The 18,241-nt window shown below is 41.7% G+C and overlaps 2 protein-coding genes across 2 annotated transcripts; both read left to right on the top strand.

Annotated features, from left to right (window-relative positions):
• The first annotated feature begins 4,866 nt into the window (after window positions 1-4,866).
• Window positions 4,867-6,859, top strand: LOC137062362 (zona pellucida sperm-binding protein 4-like). The gene is made up of 8 exons (XM_067433250.1): window positions 4,867-5,346; window positions 5,422-5,609; window positions 5,676-5,773; window positions 5,845-6,002; window positions 6,085-6,277; window positions 6,347-6,494; window positions 6,594-6,666; window positions 6,752-6,859. Exons 1-8 carry the CDS (start codon window positions 4,920-4,922, stop codon window positions 6,826-6,828), a joined length of 1,362 nt encoding a protein of 453 aa, XP_067289351.1. The 5' UTR covers window positions 4,867-4,919; the 3' UTR covers window positions 6,829-6,859.
• A 6,135-nt stretch (window positions 6,860-12,994) lies between these two features.
• LOC137062269 (zona pellucida sperm-binding protein 4-like) lies at window positions 12,995-15,015 on the top strand. Its single transcript, XM_067433121.1, has 8 exons — window positions 12,995-13,502; window positions 13,578-13,765; window positions 13,832-13,929; window positions 14,001-14,158; window positions 14,241-14,433; window positions 14,503-14,650; window positions 14,750-14,822; window positions 14,908-15,015. The coding sequence occupies exons 1-8, from the start codon at window positions 13,040-13,042 to the stop codon at window positions 14,982-14,984; spliced, it is 1,398 nt and encodes a 465-aa protein (XP_067289222.1). The 5' UTR covers window positions 12,995-13,039; the 3' UTR covers window positions 14,985-15,015.
• The last annotated feature ends 3,226 nt before the right edge of the window (window positions 15,016-18,241 follow it).

The raw sequence follows: 18,241 nt of genomic DNA, 5'->3' as shown, positions 1-18,241 counted from the left end.
AGAATGTACTGACCAGAACAAACTTTGTTCTTGTTCTTGCCACCTCGAGAAAACAAACAAGTGTCTTATTCTTGCAGAGTATGTTCCAAGCTTGATGAGTTAGAGAAGGATCAAAAACATTGCAGTTGGATAAAAGGTATTCTGACATCAACACTCCAATCGCGGAGTGAGACGTGACGAAGCCACCTTACGTATTTTTACTAAATTAAGGACAATCCAACACCTAGTTATCTACTACCCCATATGAAGAAAAAAAACCTATATGGTTCATATATGGCAACCATATATCTTCCTTGCTTAAATCATTCAGAATTATCTTGTATGTTTAATGTAAGTCCCATATATGCCATACACAAAATCAGACCGTTTATGGCCCATTTCATACTAAAGAGCACACAGACAACTTGTAGGGTATTTTTGGGTCATGTATGAATACTGCAAAAATATGAGTTTTACATGTAAACAGTATGCAATGGTATATGGTATTAGTGGCAAATACCTGATATTCATATACAAATCATATAAAGTTCTTATACTGAATCATATGCTAGTCAAATTAAAGTCATATAGGATTTATTTACATTTTTTCATTTTTTTATATCCTTTTCATTCAGATTTCATATTTTTTAATAGGGAAATGGTGTGCTAGCTCTTCAAGTTTTATATACTATACATATAAACTACATATAATAATCATACATGATTTCAGTCATTATTACAACATCTCTAACATATATGATTTCAATCAATGACATACACACATTTGTGATGGAAACACTTTTATTTCAACACAAAATGAAACACTCAAATTATACTCCACATGAGTAATTTACAATTCCAACTTGATAGCAAACTGAACTTTGCTCAGGAAAAAAAGAAAACCCAAAAAACAACAACAAAATACATTGAACACAGTATAATGGCCATCAATCAACGATAATTAACGGATTAGTTCACACCAAAATTAAAATTGACTGATAATTTACTCGCCCCCATCTCATCCAAGATGTTCATGTCTTTCTTTCTTCAGTGGAAAAGAAATTAAGTTTCTTGAAGAAAACATTCCAGACTTGTTCATCATATAATGCTTTTCAATTGCAAACAAAATGTTGAAGGTCCAAATCAATGCAGTTTCAAAGGGCTTCATAGCCTCTGCGTGATCCCAGATAAGGAATAGGGTCTTATCTAGTCAAATGATCATTTAAAAAAATGAATATACTTTTTTAACCCTCATTGTTCAACTTGCTCAGCTCTGCGAGGTGCCAAGGATGACATAATCACATGTAAATGGTCACATAGACGTAAGCAGAAGTCCCGCCCTCGTGTTTACAAAGCGCTCGTGTGAAGACTAATACAAACGGCCTTTAGCAAAAACACAATTTTCAACTTCAAAATCATCATGTATTGTTGTTTTACCCTTTTTTTGTGCTAAAGGGCATTTGTATTAGTCTCCACATGAGCGCTTTGTAAACACAGAGGCGGAACTGCATTGATTTGGACCTTCAGTATTTTGGTTGCAACTGAAAACCATTATATGCTGAAAAATCCTGGAAAATTTTCTTCAAAAAACTTAATTTCTTTTCGACTGAAGAAAGAAAGACATGAACATCTTGGATGACATGGGGGTGAGTAAATTATCAGGACATTTAAAAAAATATTTTTATAAAGGCCTTCTGAAGAGAAGCTATGCATTTTTTATTAGAAAAATAACCATATTTTTGACTTTATAGACTAAAATATCTTCCGGCAGTTAACCGTGCGTGTCTACTTACGCCAAAAGAGTGACCTCTGACCTGAAGCATGATGTATTGATGAATGTGGATATGCAGAGACTAGAGGAAAACAAAACACTGGTCATGAATTTGAATTTAAAGAGGATTCGATATAAGAGAAGAGCTTGATTTTGCAGCATAATTAGGCTAACGTTACCTGTACGTTCCCTAACACTAAGGCTGTGGCACCGACATGATTACAGAAACAAACAATTTACAAATCTTTTAGCAAATCTTGCCATTAAATAAGTTAACATTTGCATTGAGAATGACATGTCAAACACAAATCTTACAGGGAGCTCGAAAATTCGCGGTCCCGCTGGGAGGCAATCATATCATAGGCGGAGGCAATGAACCCGCGATTGATTTCCGCCTGGCCGCGGCGCGTTGACGCATGCGCAGTTTGCGATGACAGAACTAAGGCTATTTTTTAGGTTTAATTATTTTTTTTTAAATATTGCTGATATTACTGTTAACAAATAGTTTGTATAGGTAGAACACTATTACGAAACAAATATATGGGAATATACTGCAAAGATATGCAAAATAGCCTATATTAAAGGAAATATAAAGGAATAAAGGAAACTAAAGCCTTTTTTAATATAGCTACTGCAATGTATGCATTGACCTTGTATGGCTATATTTTAACACATACAATATTTAGCATCCAGCAATTTTTTTTTATTTTTTTTTTATTTTTTACCATGTAGGACATATATGATTGAAAATATATTAATATTGCGCAATTTGTATATGTAGCAGCGGAGGAAATTTGCAGTGCCCAGGAGTAAAACAAAAAGACATTAACTTTATTTTATCTCACATACTCTTAAATTGCTTTACAAATAACTTTTAGGTGTCTGATTGTATGAAGTCTATTTCTGCCATTTTTTTTCTGAGTATTTGGGCTGTATTACCTCACATAATTTAATGATAATATTATATCAGAAATATTTGATTTTACTTGCTCTTTAGATATTTAGATTTCTCTGTTTTAAAATAGGTAGGGATGGCTGACGCGAACCTGACGTTTCGACGCTGCATCGAGATCCCGAAGCGCGGATGCTTCGAAACGCTGCTCCGAGCTGTGATTCGACACACCCATGCCACGTGACTGCCGCTAAACGAAGCACCGAAGTGTTTCATCAGGTGCGCCTGTCGAAACTGCTTTGATTAAAAGGGGCGGGAACAAACCGCACAGTCACACATCTGAATGAACCTCATTCCCCACAGTTTACAAGTGAAGTTAACCCATCTTCACCTCGTGGGTTTTTGTCAGAGGAGAGAGATTTTGTGATATAAGTGAGATTTATTGTGCGCTATGGTTAGTTATATTTAGGCTAGATTTAAAAGAGATATATTGACTGATCAGTGACCGATAGGATAGATATAGGCTAGTAACACATTCATATAGGCTAAGTTAGAATTATAGATATAGAATTATATATATATATATATATATATATATATATATATATATATATATATATATATATATATATATATAGATAGATAGATAGATAGATAGATAGATAGATAGACAGATAGAATTATATATAGATAGATAGATAGATAGATAGATAGATAGATAGATAGATAGATAGATAGATAGATAGATAGATATTCATAGGTGATATATTTTTGTTTTATTTTATTCGTTTATTTAATAGGGACCAAGCATATTCATGAACATTGTTGTATAAAAATACACCATGCAAATATGCCAGAATTAGTAAAAATAACTACTTTTCATCTGCAGTCCCTATAGGCAGATAACAAAAATAACAAAGACAGCCAACAATCATACAACATCATTCACCAAAAAACTAAACAAAAAATTACACAAATGGCAAGACATTGTTCATTCACCTCTATACTACGTTCAGATTTACAGTGTAAGTGTACATGTGCTATTGATAAATGTATGACAGTTAAATATGAGTACACCTCTGGTTTTCAAGAAGCCACTGTTTTAAGTGAGTTTTAAAGGTGTTGAGTGTAGGACATTCTCTTGTTGAAAGGGGCAAGCTATTCCAGAGTTTACCACCTATTACTGACAAAACATTTTGCCCAAAAGTGGTGAGCCTATCACGCAGTCTCCTTTGACACAGGCCCGTGTATAACCTCCACTGTCAAGTCTTTGGAAAAAGCCATGCAGTGGAGTGGGAGCAAGATTATGTCACATTTTGTAGACTAAACAAGTGTACTTAAACGCCTAAAATTATCAAAGCTTAAAAATGTATGCTTCTCTAAAATATCGCAATGATGAAATGACAATGCTTTTTTAAATCAAAAACGAAATCTCGTACTACATCTGGTGTGGGAGCATTTCCATTTGGAAACACCACATAAAGTGAGATGTGTGTATTGTATTGACCCAGAATGCAGGATCGGATCCATTAACTTAACTTTCAGTAATTTTCACTCATTTGTATGTCTTAATTCATATTTTTTAATAAAAATGTTATGGAACAAATGACACATTGTGGCTTTATTTCTTTTAATAATCTTAATTTTTCAAAAAAACAAAACAAAAAACTAAAGTTATTTACAACGAGGAGGCTACAGGTTACAAAACCAAGTAGTTGTGAGCCAGATGTTAAAAACGTGTTTTTTTTTGTGTGTTTTTTTTACAAACAGTAGATCACAGTCAAGGTTATTTCAGATCAATACACGCCAGTGTCCACTAGATGGCGTCATGGAGACGGGTGTCGGGTGTTGTTTCGAAGCTTCGGCACATTTGCTTCAACTGTTTCAGTGCTTCACGAAGCCTCGGTCTGCCCATCACTAAAAATAGGTATATAATGCTAGTTAATATTTCAACATGTCTACAAGCAAAGCAGAATGCACCAAACATCTACTCAAAGTATTTTGAGCAAGCTCTAGTAGCAAACCCAAACCTGTGCATGAACCTTTTTACTTGTCTTCAATATGACAAATCTGGCCAATTGGAATCAAGAAATATCACACGTGTATATATTTGAGAACCAATGAGAATCTTCTGGTAGCATAAGCTCCCATTTGGGCAAGTCTGGAGAATCGTGATTGTTAATGAAGAGGGAAGGGATTATCGTTAATTAGCCAAAATCTGTGGAATACAAAAAGACCAAAGGGCAGCATCTCAACAGTGTGACTAGCTGTTGAACAATGGCAGGAAGTTGGTGTGCAGTGCAGTCTCTGGCACTTTGTGTGTGGTTTTGTGCTTTCTGTCATGCTGTTCCACAGTGGAGTAATCTGCCCCAGAATCCTCAAGCTCTGATGTTACAGCAAACTGACCAGCGGCTTCAGAAGCAAGTTGGTCAACAGTTTCCTCAGTGGGTTCAACAACAAGCTAATCAGCAGGTTCCGAAACAAGCTAGTCAGCAGTCTCCTCAGTGGGTTCAACAACAAGCTAGTCAACCGATTCAACAGCAGGTTCAGTCTAAGCAGCCAGTGGTGCAGGCAGAGCCCCTTGACAAATGCGTTGTAGCTGATTATGAGCAGATCCAATGTGGCCCAGATGGTATCAGTGGTGCTGACTGTGGAGCGCTCAACTGCTGCTTTAACGGACAGCAGTGTTACTATGGGAAGGCAGGTAAGAGTGTTGAGTCAATTTAAAGGGGTTCATGTTAAACTTCTCTTCAGCAATAACCTGCTCTCTTTGTTCCAGTGACTGTCCAGTGTATAAGAGATGGTCAGTTTGTGGTAGTGGTGGCTAGAGATGTCACTCTGCCTCGCTTGAGCCTGGATTCAGTCCGTCTCCTGGGTGGAAATGACCCACCTTGCAGTCCTGTGGGATCCACACCTTCCTTTGCTATATACCAGTTCCCTGTCACTGCATGTGGCACGAGCATGATGGTGAGTAGCTGCTTGTGCTTCTCTTCTGCTTAGAATGGACTGGATGCCAACAGTTACTATTTGCAGGAGGACAGTGGATATGTGGTGTATGAAAACAGAATGACCTCCTCGTATGAAGTGGGTGTCGGACCACTTGGTTCCATCACAAGGGACAGCCATTTTGAGTAGGTGACTTATTGTCTAGCATGCATGTTAATCCTTTACAAATGCTACAAGCTCTCTGTTTGTTGTCCAGGCTTCTCTTCCAGTGTAGGTACTCTGGTACTTCTGTGGAAGCTCTGGTTGTGGAGGTCAACACTGTTCCTGCACCTCCACCAGTAGCTGCTTCTGGACCCCTCAGGGTGGAGCTTAGACTGGCAAATGGTCAATGTGTCACCAAAGGCTGTGCAGAAGGCAAGTGTCTGTCCAAGTATGGATGATTTTCTACAACTCCAGGTTGCAGCAGTTTCTGTTTAAACGCTGTGTTCTTCCTCAGGGGATGAGGCGTACACGTCCTACTACAGTGATGCTGATTATCCGATCACAAAAGTCCTGCGGGAGCCTGTGTTTGTTGAGGTGCGCGTGTTGGAGAGGACTGACCTCAACATTGTCCTGATGCTGGGACGTTGCTGGGCAACATCAACCCCCAGCCCACTCAGTCTACCCCAGTGGGACCTTCTGGTAGATGGGTGAGTAAGGCTGGTCTTCATCCATCTAGTGTGCTGTAAGGCCTTTCTGACTGCCCCTTTGCCTTTCAGATGCCCTTACCCGGATGACCGTTACCTGACCACACTGGTTCCGGTGGCTGGATTTTCTGGTCTTCAGTTCCCAACCCACTACAAGCGCTTTGTTGTGAAGATGTTCACATTTGTGGATCCAGCATCACTTGCTCCTCTGCAGGAAACCGTAAGCTCCACAGCCTTGCCTGAACCCTTGATATTAGTCTTTGTTTTTTTTGTTTTTTATAGTGGCTTATGTGGCTTGACCCTTTTCCCTCTCTGCTAGATCTTCATCCACTGTAGTACAGCGGTGTGCCACCCCTCTTCTGGCTCCTGTGAGCAAAGCTGCGCTAGGAAAAGTGAGTGCTTGCTGTAAACTGACTTCAGGAACCATGAGAATTTGTTTTTTAAATGCCCCTCACAATTCTGCCATTTCTTTTCCAGGAAGAGATGCTGATGTCAAGACAGTCTCCGTTGGACAAACTGTGGTGTCTAGTGGAGAAGTTACCATGGTCATGTGACTTTAATGGTCTTAATAAACATGAAACTCAACAGCAGTGTCTCTTTGGTCTTGCTTTCTGATGCCGTTGGGTTTGCTTTATTGTGTCACTAATCTAAACCAGACTTTATATGAAATGGGTTGACTTAGAATGTCTTAAGTACATGTGTAGTCTCATCCTGTCATAATGAGTCAAGGGTCTGTCCATCTAAACCTCCCCTGTCCACTTGTGGAACACTTCAAATTAGTGACAGGGATTACCCTCAGTTATCCTCTATATTTAGCATATAGTTTAGCTTGGTGGTATGGTTCTGTTCCAGGCAAGAACTCCCTGTGCATTGTAGATAAGAGCAGCGAAAGGGCTCCCCAAGCACATGTAATGAAAGCCTTAAGCAACAAGCATGTTGCCCTTCCTCAGACAACCACATTGGACTAATAGGTAGATGTAGTCAGGTGATGCCAGCTTGACTAATGTGACCTGCTAGAACTAATGGGGAATCTGTATAGGAGTTTTTCATTGGCAATGAATGGAACTAAGACAGTGGACATGTGCTGCGTTCCGTTTTTATCATGCCCTTCACTTGCAAACTTCCCTCCGTCTCGTTCACTCGGATGTGCGTCATTGCTTACATTGCATGAGTGCCCACTACTGGCGGAAACTTTGCAATGGACTGAACTGGAACGCCCTAAGCCCTTGATCACTTCGAATCCACTATGGAGTTGATTTATTATTTATTTTCCTTTACAAAATGGTTTAGTGCTTAGGGAAGTTTGCAAGTGCCTGTCTTAAAGTGGAGTGGAACGCAGCAATGGTCATCAGTGTAGTTTTCTAAAAGTGCTGGATTCAGAGAGGGTTTCTTAAGCAGTGGGGTTACCCGAGCCTGCTTAAATGCTGTGGGAAAGGTTCCCGTGTGAATAGAAGTGTTGACAATGTGAGTGAGTGCAGGAGTGATTGAAGAAGAAATGGCCTGAAGGAGGTGAGTGGGTATAGGATCAAGTGGACAGGTAGTAGGGTGATTGGAAAGGATGAGTTTAGAAATATCTGCCTCGGAGAGAAGGATGGAACCGTGTTCGCGTTAGTTGTTGAGATGTGCGTGTCAGTTTGTGGTGAGGAGAACTGGTTGCTGATGAGAGAGGTTTTGTTTGTGAAATATGATGCAAAGTCATCAGCTGTAAGAGTTGATGAAGGAGGGGGAGGAGGAGGACAAAGAAGACAGGAGAATGTTTTAAAGAGTGCGCGAGAGTCAGAGCAATTGTTGATTTTGTTGTGGTAGTATGTTGTTTTAGCAGTGGAGACATTTGTAGAGAAAGAAGAGAGAAGAGACTGATACAAGGTAAGGTCAGTAGAGTTAGAGAATGTACTGACCAGAACAAACTTTGTTCTTGTTCTTGCCACCTCGAGAAAACAAACAAGTGTCTTATTCTTGCAGAGTATGTTCCAAGCTTGATGAGTTAGAGAAGGATCAAAAACATTGCAGTTGGATAAAAGGTATTCTGACATCAACACTCCAATCGCGGAGTGAGACGTGACGAAGCCACCTTACGTATTTTTACTAAATTAAGGACAATCCAACACCTAGTTATCTACTACCCCATATGAAGAAAAAAAACCTATATGGTTCATATATGGCAACCATATATCTTCCTTGCTTAAATCATTCAGAATTATCTTGTATGTTTAATGTAAGTCCCATATATGCCATACACAAAATCGGACCGTTTATGGCCCATTTCATACTAAAGAGCACACAGACAACTTGTAGGGTATTTTTGGGTCATGTATGAATACTGCAAAAATATGAGTTTTACATGTAAACAGTATGCAATGGTATATGGTATTAGTGGCAAATACCTGATATTCATATACAAATCATATAAAGTTCTTATACTGAATCATATGCTAGTCAAATTAAAGTCATATAGGATTTATTTACATTTTTTCATTTTTTTATATCCTTTTCATTCAGATTTCATATTTTTTAATAGGGAAATGGTGTGCTAGCTCTTCAAGTTTTATATACTATACATATAAACTACATATAATAATCATACATGATTTCAGTCATTATTACAACATCTCTAACATATATGATTTCAATCAATGACATACACACATTTGTGATGGAAACACTTTTATTTCAACACAAAATGAAACACTCAAATTATACTCCACATGAGTAATTTACAATTCCAACTTGATAGCAAACTGAACTTTGCTCAGGAAAAAAAGAAAACCCAAAAAACAACAACAAAATACATTGAACACAGTATAATGGCCATCAATCAACGATAATTAACGGATTAGTTCACACCAAAATTAAAATTGACTGATAATTTACTCGCCCCCATCTCATCCAAGATGTTCATGTCTTTCTTTCTTCAGTGGAAAAGAAATTAAGTTTCTTGAAGAAAACATTCCAGACTTGTTCATCATATAATGCTTTTCAATTGCAAACAAAATGTTGAAGGTCCAAATCAATGCAGTTTCAAAGGGCTTCATAGCCTCTGCGTGATCCCAGATAAGGAATAGGGTCTTATCTAGTCAAATGATCATTTAAAAAAATGAATATACTTTTTTAACCCTCATTGTTCAACTTGCTCAGCTCTGCGAGGTGCCAAGGATGACATAATCACATGTAAATGGTCACATAGACGTAAGCAGAAGTCCCGCCCTCGTGTTTACAAAGCGCTCGCGTGAAGACTAATACAAACGGCCTTTAGCAAAAACACAATTTTCAACTTCAAAATCATCATGTATTGTTGTTTTACCCTTTTTTTGTGCTAAAGGGCATTTGTATTAGTCTCCACATGAGCGCTTTGTAAACACAGAGGCGGAACTGCATTGATTTGGACCTTCAGTATTTTGGTTGCAACTGAAAACCATTATATGCTGAAAAATCCTGGAAAATTTTCTTCAAAAAACTTAATTTCTTTTCGACTGAAGAAAGAAAGACATGAACATCTTGGATGACATGGGGGTGAGTAAATTATCAGGACATTTAAAAAAATATTTTTATAAAGGCCTTCTGAAGAGAAGCTATGCATTTTTTATTAGAAAAATAACCATATTTTTGACTTTATAGACTAAAATATCTTCCGGCAGTTAACCGTGCGTGTCTACTTACGCCAAAAGAGTGACCTCTGACCTGAAGCATGATGTATTGATGAATGTGGATATGCAGAGACTAGAGGAAAACAAAACACTGGTCATGAATTTGAATTTAAAGAGGATTCGATATAAGAGAAGAGCTTGATTTTGCAGCATAATTAGGCTAACGTTACCTGTACGTTCCCTAACACTAAGGCTGTGGCACCGACATGATTACAGAAACAAACAATTTACAAATCTTTTAGCAAATCTTGCCATTAAATAAGTTAACATTTGCATTGAGAATGACATGTCAAACACAAATCTTACAGGGAGCTCGAAAATTCGCGGTCCCGCTGGGAGGCAATCATATCATAGGCGGAGGCAATGAACCCGCGATTGATTTCCGCCTGGCCGCGGCGCGTTGACGCATGCGCAGTTTGCGATGACAGAACTAAGGCTATTTTTTAGGTTTAATTATTTTTTTTTAAATATTGCTGATATTACTGTTAACAAATAGTTTGTATAGGTAGAACACTATTACGAAACAAATATATGGGAATATACTGCAAAGATATGCAAAATAGCCTATATTAAAGGAAATATAAAGGAATAAAGGAAACTAAAGCCTTTTTTAATATAGCTACTGCAATGTATGCATTGACCTTGTATGGCTATATTTTAACACATACAATATTTAGCATCCAGCAATTTTTTTTTTTTATTTTTTTTATTTTTTACCATGTAGGACATATATGATTGAAAATATATTAATATTGCGCAATTTGTATATGTAGCAGCGGAGGAAATTTGCAGTGCCCAGGAGTAAAACAAAAAGACATTAACTTTATTTTATCTCACATACTCTTAAATTGCTTTACAAATAACTTTTAGGTGTCTGATTGTATGAAGTCTATTTCTGCCATTTTTTTTCTGAGTATTTGGGCTGTATTACCTCACATAATTTAATGATAATATTATATCAGAAATATTTGATTTTACTTGCTCTTTAGATATTTAGATTTCTCTGTTTTAAAATAGGTAGGGATGGCTGACGCGAACCTGACGTTTCGACGCTGCATCGAGATCCCGAAGCGCGGATGCTTCGAAACGCTGCTCCGAGCTGTGATTCGACACACCCATGCCACGTGACTGCCGCTAAACGAAGCACCGAAGTGTTTCATCAGGTGCGCCTGTCGAAACTGCTTTGATTAAAAGGGGCGGGAACAAACCGCACAGTCACACATCTGAATGAACCTCATTCCCCACAGTTTACAAGTGAAGTTAACCCATCTTCACCTCGTGGGTTTTTGTCAGAGGAGAGAGATTTTGTGATATAAGTGAGATTTATTGTGCGCTATGGTTAGTTATATTTAGGCTAGATTTAAAAGAGATATATTGACTGATCAGTGACCGATAGGATAGATATAGGCTAGTAACACATTCATATAGGCTAAGTTAGAATTATAGATATAGAATTATATATATATATATATAGATAGATAGATAGATAGATAGATAGATAGATAGATAGATAGATAGATAGAATTATAGATAGATAGATAGATAGATAGATAGATAGATAGATAGATAGATAGATAGATAGATAGATAGATAGATATTCATAGGTGATATATTTTTGTTTTATTTTATTCGTTTATTTAATAGGGACCAAGCATATTCATGAACATTGTTGTATAAAAATACACCATGCAAATATGCCAGAATTAGTAAAAATAACTACTTTTCATCTGCAGTCCCTATAGGCAGATAACAAAAATAACAAAGACAGCCAACAATCATACAACATCATTCACCAAAAAACTAAACAAAAAATTACACAAATGGCAAGACATTGTTCATTCACCTCTATACTACGTTCAGATTTACAGTGTAAGTGTACATGTGCTATTGATAAATGTATGACAGTTAAATATGAGTACACCTCTGGTTTTCAAGAAGCCACTGTTTTAAGTGAGTTTTAAAGGTGTTGAGTGTAGGACATTCTCTTGTTGAAAGGGGCAAGCTATTCCAGAGTTTACCACCTATTACTGACAAAACATTTTGCCCAAAAGTGGTGAGCCTATCACGCAGTCTCCTTTGACACAGGCCCGTGTATAACCTCCACTGTCAAGTCTTTGGAAAAAGCCATGCAGTGGAGTGGGAGCAAGATTATGTCACATTTTGTAGACTAAACAAGTGTACTTAAACGCCTAAAATTATCAAAGCTTAAAAATGTATGCTTCTCTAAAATATCGCAATGATGAAATGACAATGCTTTTTTAAATCAAAAACGAAATCTCGTACTACATCTGGTGTGGGAGCATTTCCATTTGGAAACACCACATAAAGTGAGATGTGTGTATTGTATTGACCCAGAATGCAGGATCGGATCCATTAACTTAACTTTCAGTAATTTTCACTCATTTGTATGTCTTAATTCATATTTTTTAATAAAAATGTTATGGAACAAATGACACATTGTGGCTTTATTTCTTTTAATAATCTTAATTTTTCAAAAAAACAAAACAAAAAACTAAAGTTATTTACAACGAGGAGGCTACAGGTTACAAAACCAAGTAGTTGTGAGCCAGATGTTAAAAACGTGTTTTTTTTTGTGTGTTTTTTTTACAAACAGTAGATCACAGTCAAGGTTATTTCAGATCAATACACGCCAGTGTCCACTAGATGGCGTCATGGAGACGGGTGTCGGGTGTTGTTTCGAAGCTTCGGCACATTTGCTTCAACTGTTTCAGTGCTTCACGAAGCCTCGGTCTGCCCATCACTAAAAATAGGTATATAATGCTAGTTAATATTTCAACATGTCTACAAGCAAAGCAGAATGCACCAAACATCTACTCAAAGTATTTTGAGCAAGCTCTAGTAGCAAACCCAAACCTGTGCATGAACCTTTTTACTTGTCTTCAATATGACAAATCTGGCCAATTGGAATCAAGAAATATCACACGTGTATATATTTGAGAACCAATGAGAATCTTCTGGTAGCATAAGCTCCCATTTGGGCAAGTCTGGAGAATCGTGATTGTTAATGAAGAGGGAAGGGATTATCGTTAATTAGCCAAAATCTGTGGAATACAAAAAGACCAAAGGGCAGCATCTCAACAGTGTGACTAGCTGTTGAACAATGGCAGGAAGTTGGTGTGCAGTGCAGTCTCTGGCACTTTGTGTGTGGTTTTGTGCTTTCTGTCATGCTGTTCCACAGTGGAGTAATCTGCCCCAGAATCCTCAAGCTCTGATGTTACAGCAAACTGACCAGCGGCTTCAGAAGCAAGTTGGTCAACAGTTTCCTCAGTGGGTTCAACAACAAGCTAATCAGCAGGTTCCGAAACAAGCTAGTCAGCAGTCTCCTCAGTGGGTTCAACAACAAGCTAGTCAACCGTCTTCTCAGTGGGTTCAACAACAAGCTAGTCAACCGATTCAACAGCAGGTTCAGTCTAAGCAGCCAGTGGTGCAGGCAGAGCCCCTTGACAAATGCGTTGTAGCTGATTATGAGCAGATCCAATGTGGCCCAGATGGTATCAGTGGTGCTGACTGTGGAGCGCTCAACTGCTGCTTTAACGGACAGCAGTGTTACTATGGGAAGGCAGGTAAGAGTGTTGAGTCAATTTAAAGGGGTTCATGTTAAACTTCTCTTCAGCAATAACCTGCTCTCTTTGTTCCAGTGACTGTCCAGTGTATAAGAGATGGTCAGTTTGTGGTAGTGGTGGCTAGAGATGTCACTCTGCCTCGCTTGAGCCTGGATTCAGTCCGTCTCCTGGGTGGAAATGACCCACCTTGCAGTCCTGTGGGATCCACACCTTCCTTTGCTATATACCAGTTCCCTGTCACTGCATGTGGCACGAGCATGATGGTGAGTAGCTGCTTGTGCTTCTCTTCTGCTTAGAATGGACTGGATGCCAACAGTTACTATTTGCAGGAGGACAGTGGATATGTGGTGTATGAAAACAGAATGACCTCCTCGTATGAAGTGGGTGTCGGACCACTTGGTTCCATCACAAGGGACAGCCATTTTGAGTAGGTGACTTATTGTCTAGCATGCATGTTAATCCTTTACAAATGCTACAAGCTCTCTGTTTGTTGTCCAGGCTTCTCTTCCAGTGTAGGTACTCTGGTACTTCTGTGGAAGCTCTGGTTGTGGAGGTCAACACTGTTCCTGCACCTCCACCAGTAGCTGCTTCTGGACCCCTCAGGGTGGAGCTTAGACTGGCAAATGGTCAATGTGTCACCAAAGGCTGTGCAGAAGGCAAGTGTCTGTCCAAGTATGGATGATTTTCTACAACTCCAGGTTGCAGCAGTTTCTGTTTAAACGCTGTGTTCTTCCTCAGGGGATGAGGCGTACACGTCCTACTACAGTGATGCTGATTATCCGATCACAAAAGTCCTGCGGGAGCCTGTGTTTGTTGAGGTGCGCGTGTTGGAGAGGACTGACCTCAACATTGTCCTGATGCTGGGACGTTGCTGGGCAACATCAACCCCCAGCCCACTCAGTCTACCCCAGTGGGACCTTCTGGTAGATGGGTGAGTAAGGCTGGTCTTCATCCATCTAGTGTGCTGTAAGGCCTTTCTGACTGCCCCTTTGCCTTTCAGATGCCCTTACCCGGATGACCGTTACCTGACCACACTGGTTCCGGTGGCTGGATTTTCTGGTCTTCAGTTCCCAACCCACTACAAGCGCTTTGTTGTGAAGATGTTCACATTTGTGGATCCAGCATCACTTGCTCCTCTGCAGGAAACCGTAAGCTCCACAGCCTTGCCTGAACCCTTGATATTAGTCTTTGTTTTTTTTGTTTTTTATAGTGGCTTATGTGGCTTGACCCTTTTCCCTCTCTGCTAGATCTTCATCCACTGTAGTACAGCGGTGTGCCACCCCTCTTCTGGCTCCTGTGAGCAAAGCTGCGCTAGGAAAAGTGAGTGCTTGCTGTAAACTGACTTCAGGAACCATGAGAATTTGTTTTTTAAATGCCCCTCACAATTCTGCCATTTCTTTTCCAGGAAGAGATGCTGATGTCAAGACAGTCTCCGTTGGACAAACTGTGGTGTCTAGTGGAGAAGTTACCATGGTCATGTGACTTTAATGGTCTTAATAAACATGAAACTCAACAGCAGTGTCTCTTTGGTCTTGCTTTCTGATGCCGTTGGGTTTGCTTTATTGTGTCACTAATCTAAGCCAGACTTTATATGAAATGGGTTGACTTAGAATGTCTTAAGTACATGTGTAGTCTCATCCTGTCATAATGAGTCAAGGGTCTGTCCATCTAAACCTCCCCTGTCCACTTGTGGAACACTTCAAATTAGTGACAGGGATTACCCTCAGTTATCCTCTATATTTAGCATATAGTTTAGCTTGGTGGTATGGTTCTGTTCCAGGCAAGAACTCCCTGTGCATTGTAGATAAGAGCAGCGAAAGGGCTCCCCAAGCACATGTAATGAAAGCCTTAAGCAACAAGCATGTTGCCCTTCCTCAGACAACCACATTGGACTAATAGGTAGATGTAGTCAGGTGATGCCAGCTTGACTAATGTGACCTGCTAGAACTAATGGGGAATCTGTATAGGAGTTTTTCATTGGCAATGAATGGAACTAAGACAGTGGACATGTGCTGCGTTCCGTTTTTATCATGTCCTTCACTTGCAAACTTCCCTCCGTCTCGTTCACTCGGATGTGCGTCATTGCTTACGTTGCATGAGTGCCCACTACTGGCGGAAACTTTGCAATGGACTGAACTGGAACGCCCTAAGCCCTTGATCACTTCGAATCCACTATGGAGTTGATTTATTATTTATTTTCCTTTACAAAATTGTTTAGTGCTTAGGGAAGTTTGCAAGTGCCTGTCTTAAAGTGGAGTGGAACGCAGCAATGGTCATCAGTGTAGTTCCCTATATCGAGGGAACTTCACACTGCGTCGGAACGACGAAATGGGGATGCTCCCTAAGCATCAGTGGCTCTGAAGTCTGAATAGAAACTAGACCAATCCGATTGGCGTGCGTGATGACGTCATTGTGACGGCGTACCCGGAAGTATAAAAGGGGAGCCGGCGCATAATGGCGGCAGTCTTTGCTCTTCAGCAGGCGCTCTCTGTTACATTGTCTGTCTATTTACTGTTGTTCTGTCCAGTTGTGATTGAGTTGTGTGTGTGATTAGTTTAAAAAGTGTGAAAGTATGGAGAGAGAGTACAAGCAGTGTGTGCATCCTTGCCCTCGCTACATCTCGGGCTCAGACACACACATGCTTTTTGTGCAGTGCCTGGGTGCTCAGCACGCTCGGGCGGCTCTCGAGGGAGCCGCCTGTGAGCATTGCGAGCGGCTGACACTCAGGCTGCTCCGCTCTCGGCTGGCCGTGTTCGATGAGGCCGGCCAGCCTCGTGAGCCCCGTGGTTCTGGACCCGCGGTCGCTGAGGCGGCTCGGCGTCGCAGATCATGGGGCTCACAGCGGGATTTGTCAGAGGGTTTTGGGACTGCTGCGGCACCTTCCCAAACCTCCTCTGACAGTTCCGATGATCTTCCTCCCCGTGTGGAAGCCCGCTCTGCGGCATCTTCCCCCGGGGTGGAGGGTCAGATGCTCGTTCTCTCCGGTTCTGAGGAGCCGGAGGGCGCGGGCATCGAGGCGGGGATGAAGCGGGACTCTGCACGTTTCATCCACCCGCCCATGAGGAGCTGGTTGAGGTGTTGACCCGGGCGGTGGCCAAATTAAAGATCGATTGGCCACAAGAAACGCAGGAAGTCCAGCCACCCAGCAGGCTGGACGACCGGTTTCTTTCGCACCGGGTCCAAACACCGCGCCGGGGCTTACCTTTCTTCCCAGATCTGCACGCCGAGGTGTGCAGATCGTGGAAGAAGCCCTACTCCTCGCGTGTTTCCAATCCCCCAGTGTTGGATTATTCCAATGTTCTGGGGGCACGCGAGGCGGGCTATGGGGCGATGCCGCGGGTGGAAGATGCTCTCGCGAGCTATCTTTCGCCCGAATCGGCATCGTCCCTGAAAGCTCCGGTGCTGCCCACCAAGCCATGTCATGACACCTCGGCTTTGGTGGGCAAGGCTAATATGGCGGCTGGTCGGGCTGGTAGTTCCCTGCACACACTTTCCATTCTGCAGGCCTACCAGGCCTACCTCCTGAAGGAGCTAGACGAGGGGGAAGGTTCCTCTCCGGAGGACATTTTAGAGCTGCGGAAGGCCGCAGATTTGTCTCTCCGCATTACCAAGGAGACGGCCCGTGCCATTGGCCGCTCCTTAGCCGGAATGGTAACTGTGGAGAGACATCTCTGGCTGAATTTGTCGGGGATAAAGGAGAAAGATAGATCGTTTCTCCTTGACTCCCCGATCTCGCCTTCTGGATTGTTTGGGGACGCGGTTAACGCCGTGGTCTCCAGACACCAGGAGGCGAAGAAGCAGTCAGCGGCCTTCCAGCAATTTCTCCCTCGCCGCTCTAAATCAGGAAAGGCTGGCCCTAGCGGGCAGCCTCAGCCGTCTGCCAGCTCCTCGCATCGGCAGATGCAAAAAGAGAGCGTCGCCTCTAGAGCCCCTCCTCCGGGAGCTTGGCAACAGAAGCGGCGCTCTCACCAGCAGCCAACCGCTCCTAAGGGCGATCTAAGGAACGTCCTTCAGGCGCGGAAGGCTGCCGGGAAGAAGTCCTAGCCACGGCAGGGCTTCTAAGGGCGGTCCCCCCCCACGAAGAGACAACCGAGGTTGTTCTCTTCGGGGCGCCCTGGGGAAATCAGTGTGGTAATCCCGCCGTCTATGACGCTTCGGGCCACATCGATTTCCTCCGAACGCACGCTGTCCCATCCGCCTCTGGAAAGACCTGCGGTGGGACAGTTTGCGCGTCCGCACATAGAGACTCGTTCCCAGCTTCTCCCTGCCGGTCAGCCGCTTCAGGGGGTTGGGGACGAGCCTCGTGTAACACCCGACGCCAGCCTCGAGAGGCTGGTTCCCTTAGTAGATTATCTCGGCGCATGGAAATGCCTTCCGAGTATTTCTACTTGGGTCCTGCAGACTGTAGAGAGAGGTTACAGACTGCAGTTCGGTCACCCTCCTCCGAAATTCAGGGGGTTAAACTGGACTGCAGTGGTACCAGAGCAGGCTCGGGTAATGGAACTAGAAGTAAAAACCTTACTGGCGAAGGGAGCCATAGAACAGGTTCCTCCGCTGGAAAGGGAGTCCGGGTTCTACAGCCGGTACTTTATAGTTCCCAAAAAGGATGGGGGGTTGCGTCCAATTCTAGATCTGCGGCATTTGAATCGATCTCTAAGGAGGTTCAGATTCAAAATGCTCACGATCCCCACCATCGTGAGTCAGATCCAGTCCGAGGACTGGTTCGTCACGATAGATTT

The sequence above is a fragment of the Pseudorasbora parva genome, chromosome 23 (genome assembly GCF_024679245.1).
Source record: "Pseudorasbora parva isolate DD20220531a chromosome 23, ASM2467924v1, whole genome shotgun sequence".
NCBI lineage: Eukaryota > Metazoa > Chordata > Actinopteri > Cypriniformes > Gobionidae > Pseudorasbora > Pseudorasbora parva.
The sequence above is the reverse complement of the archived record's forward strand: the minus strand, read 5'-3'. Positions and strand labels throughout refer to the sequence as shown.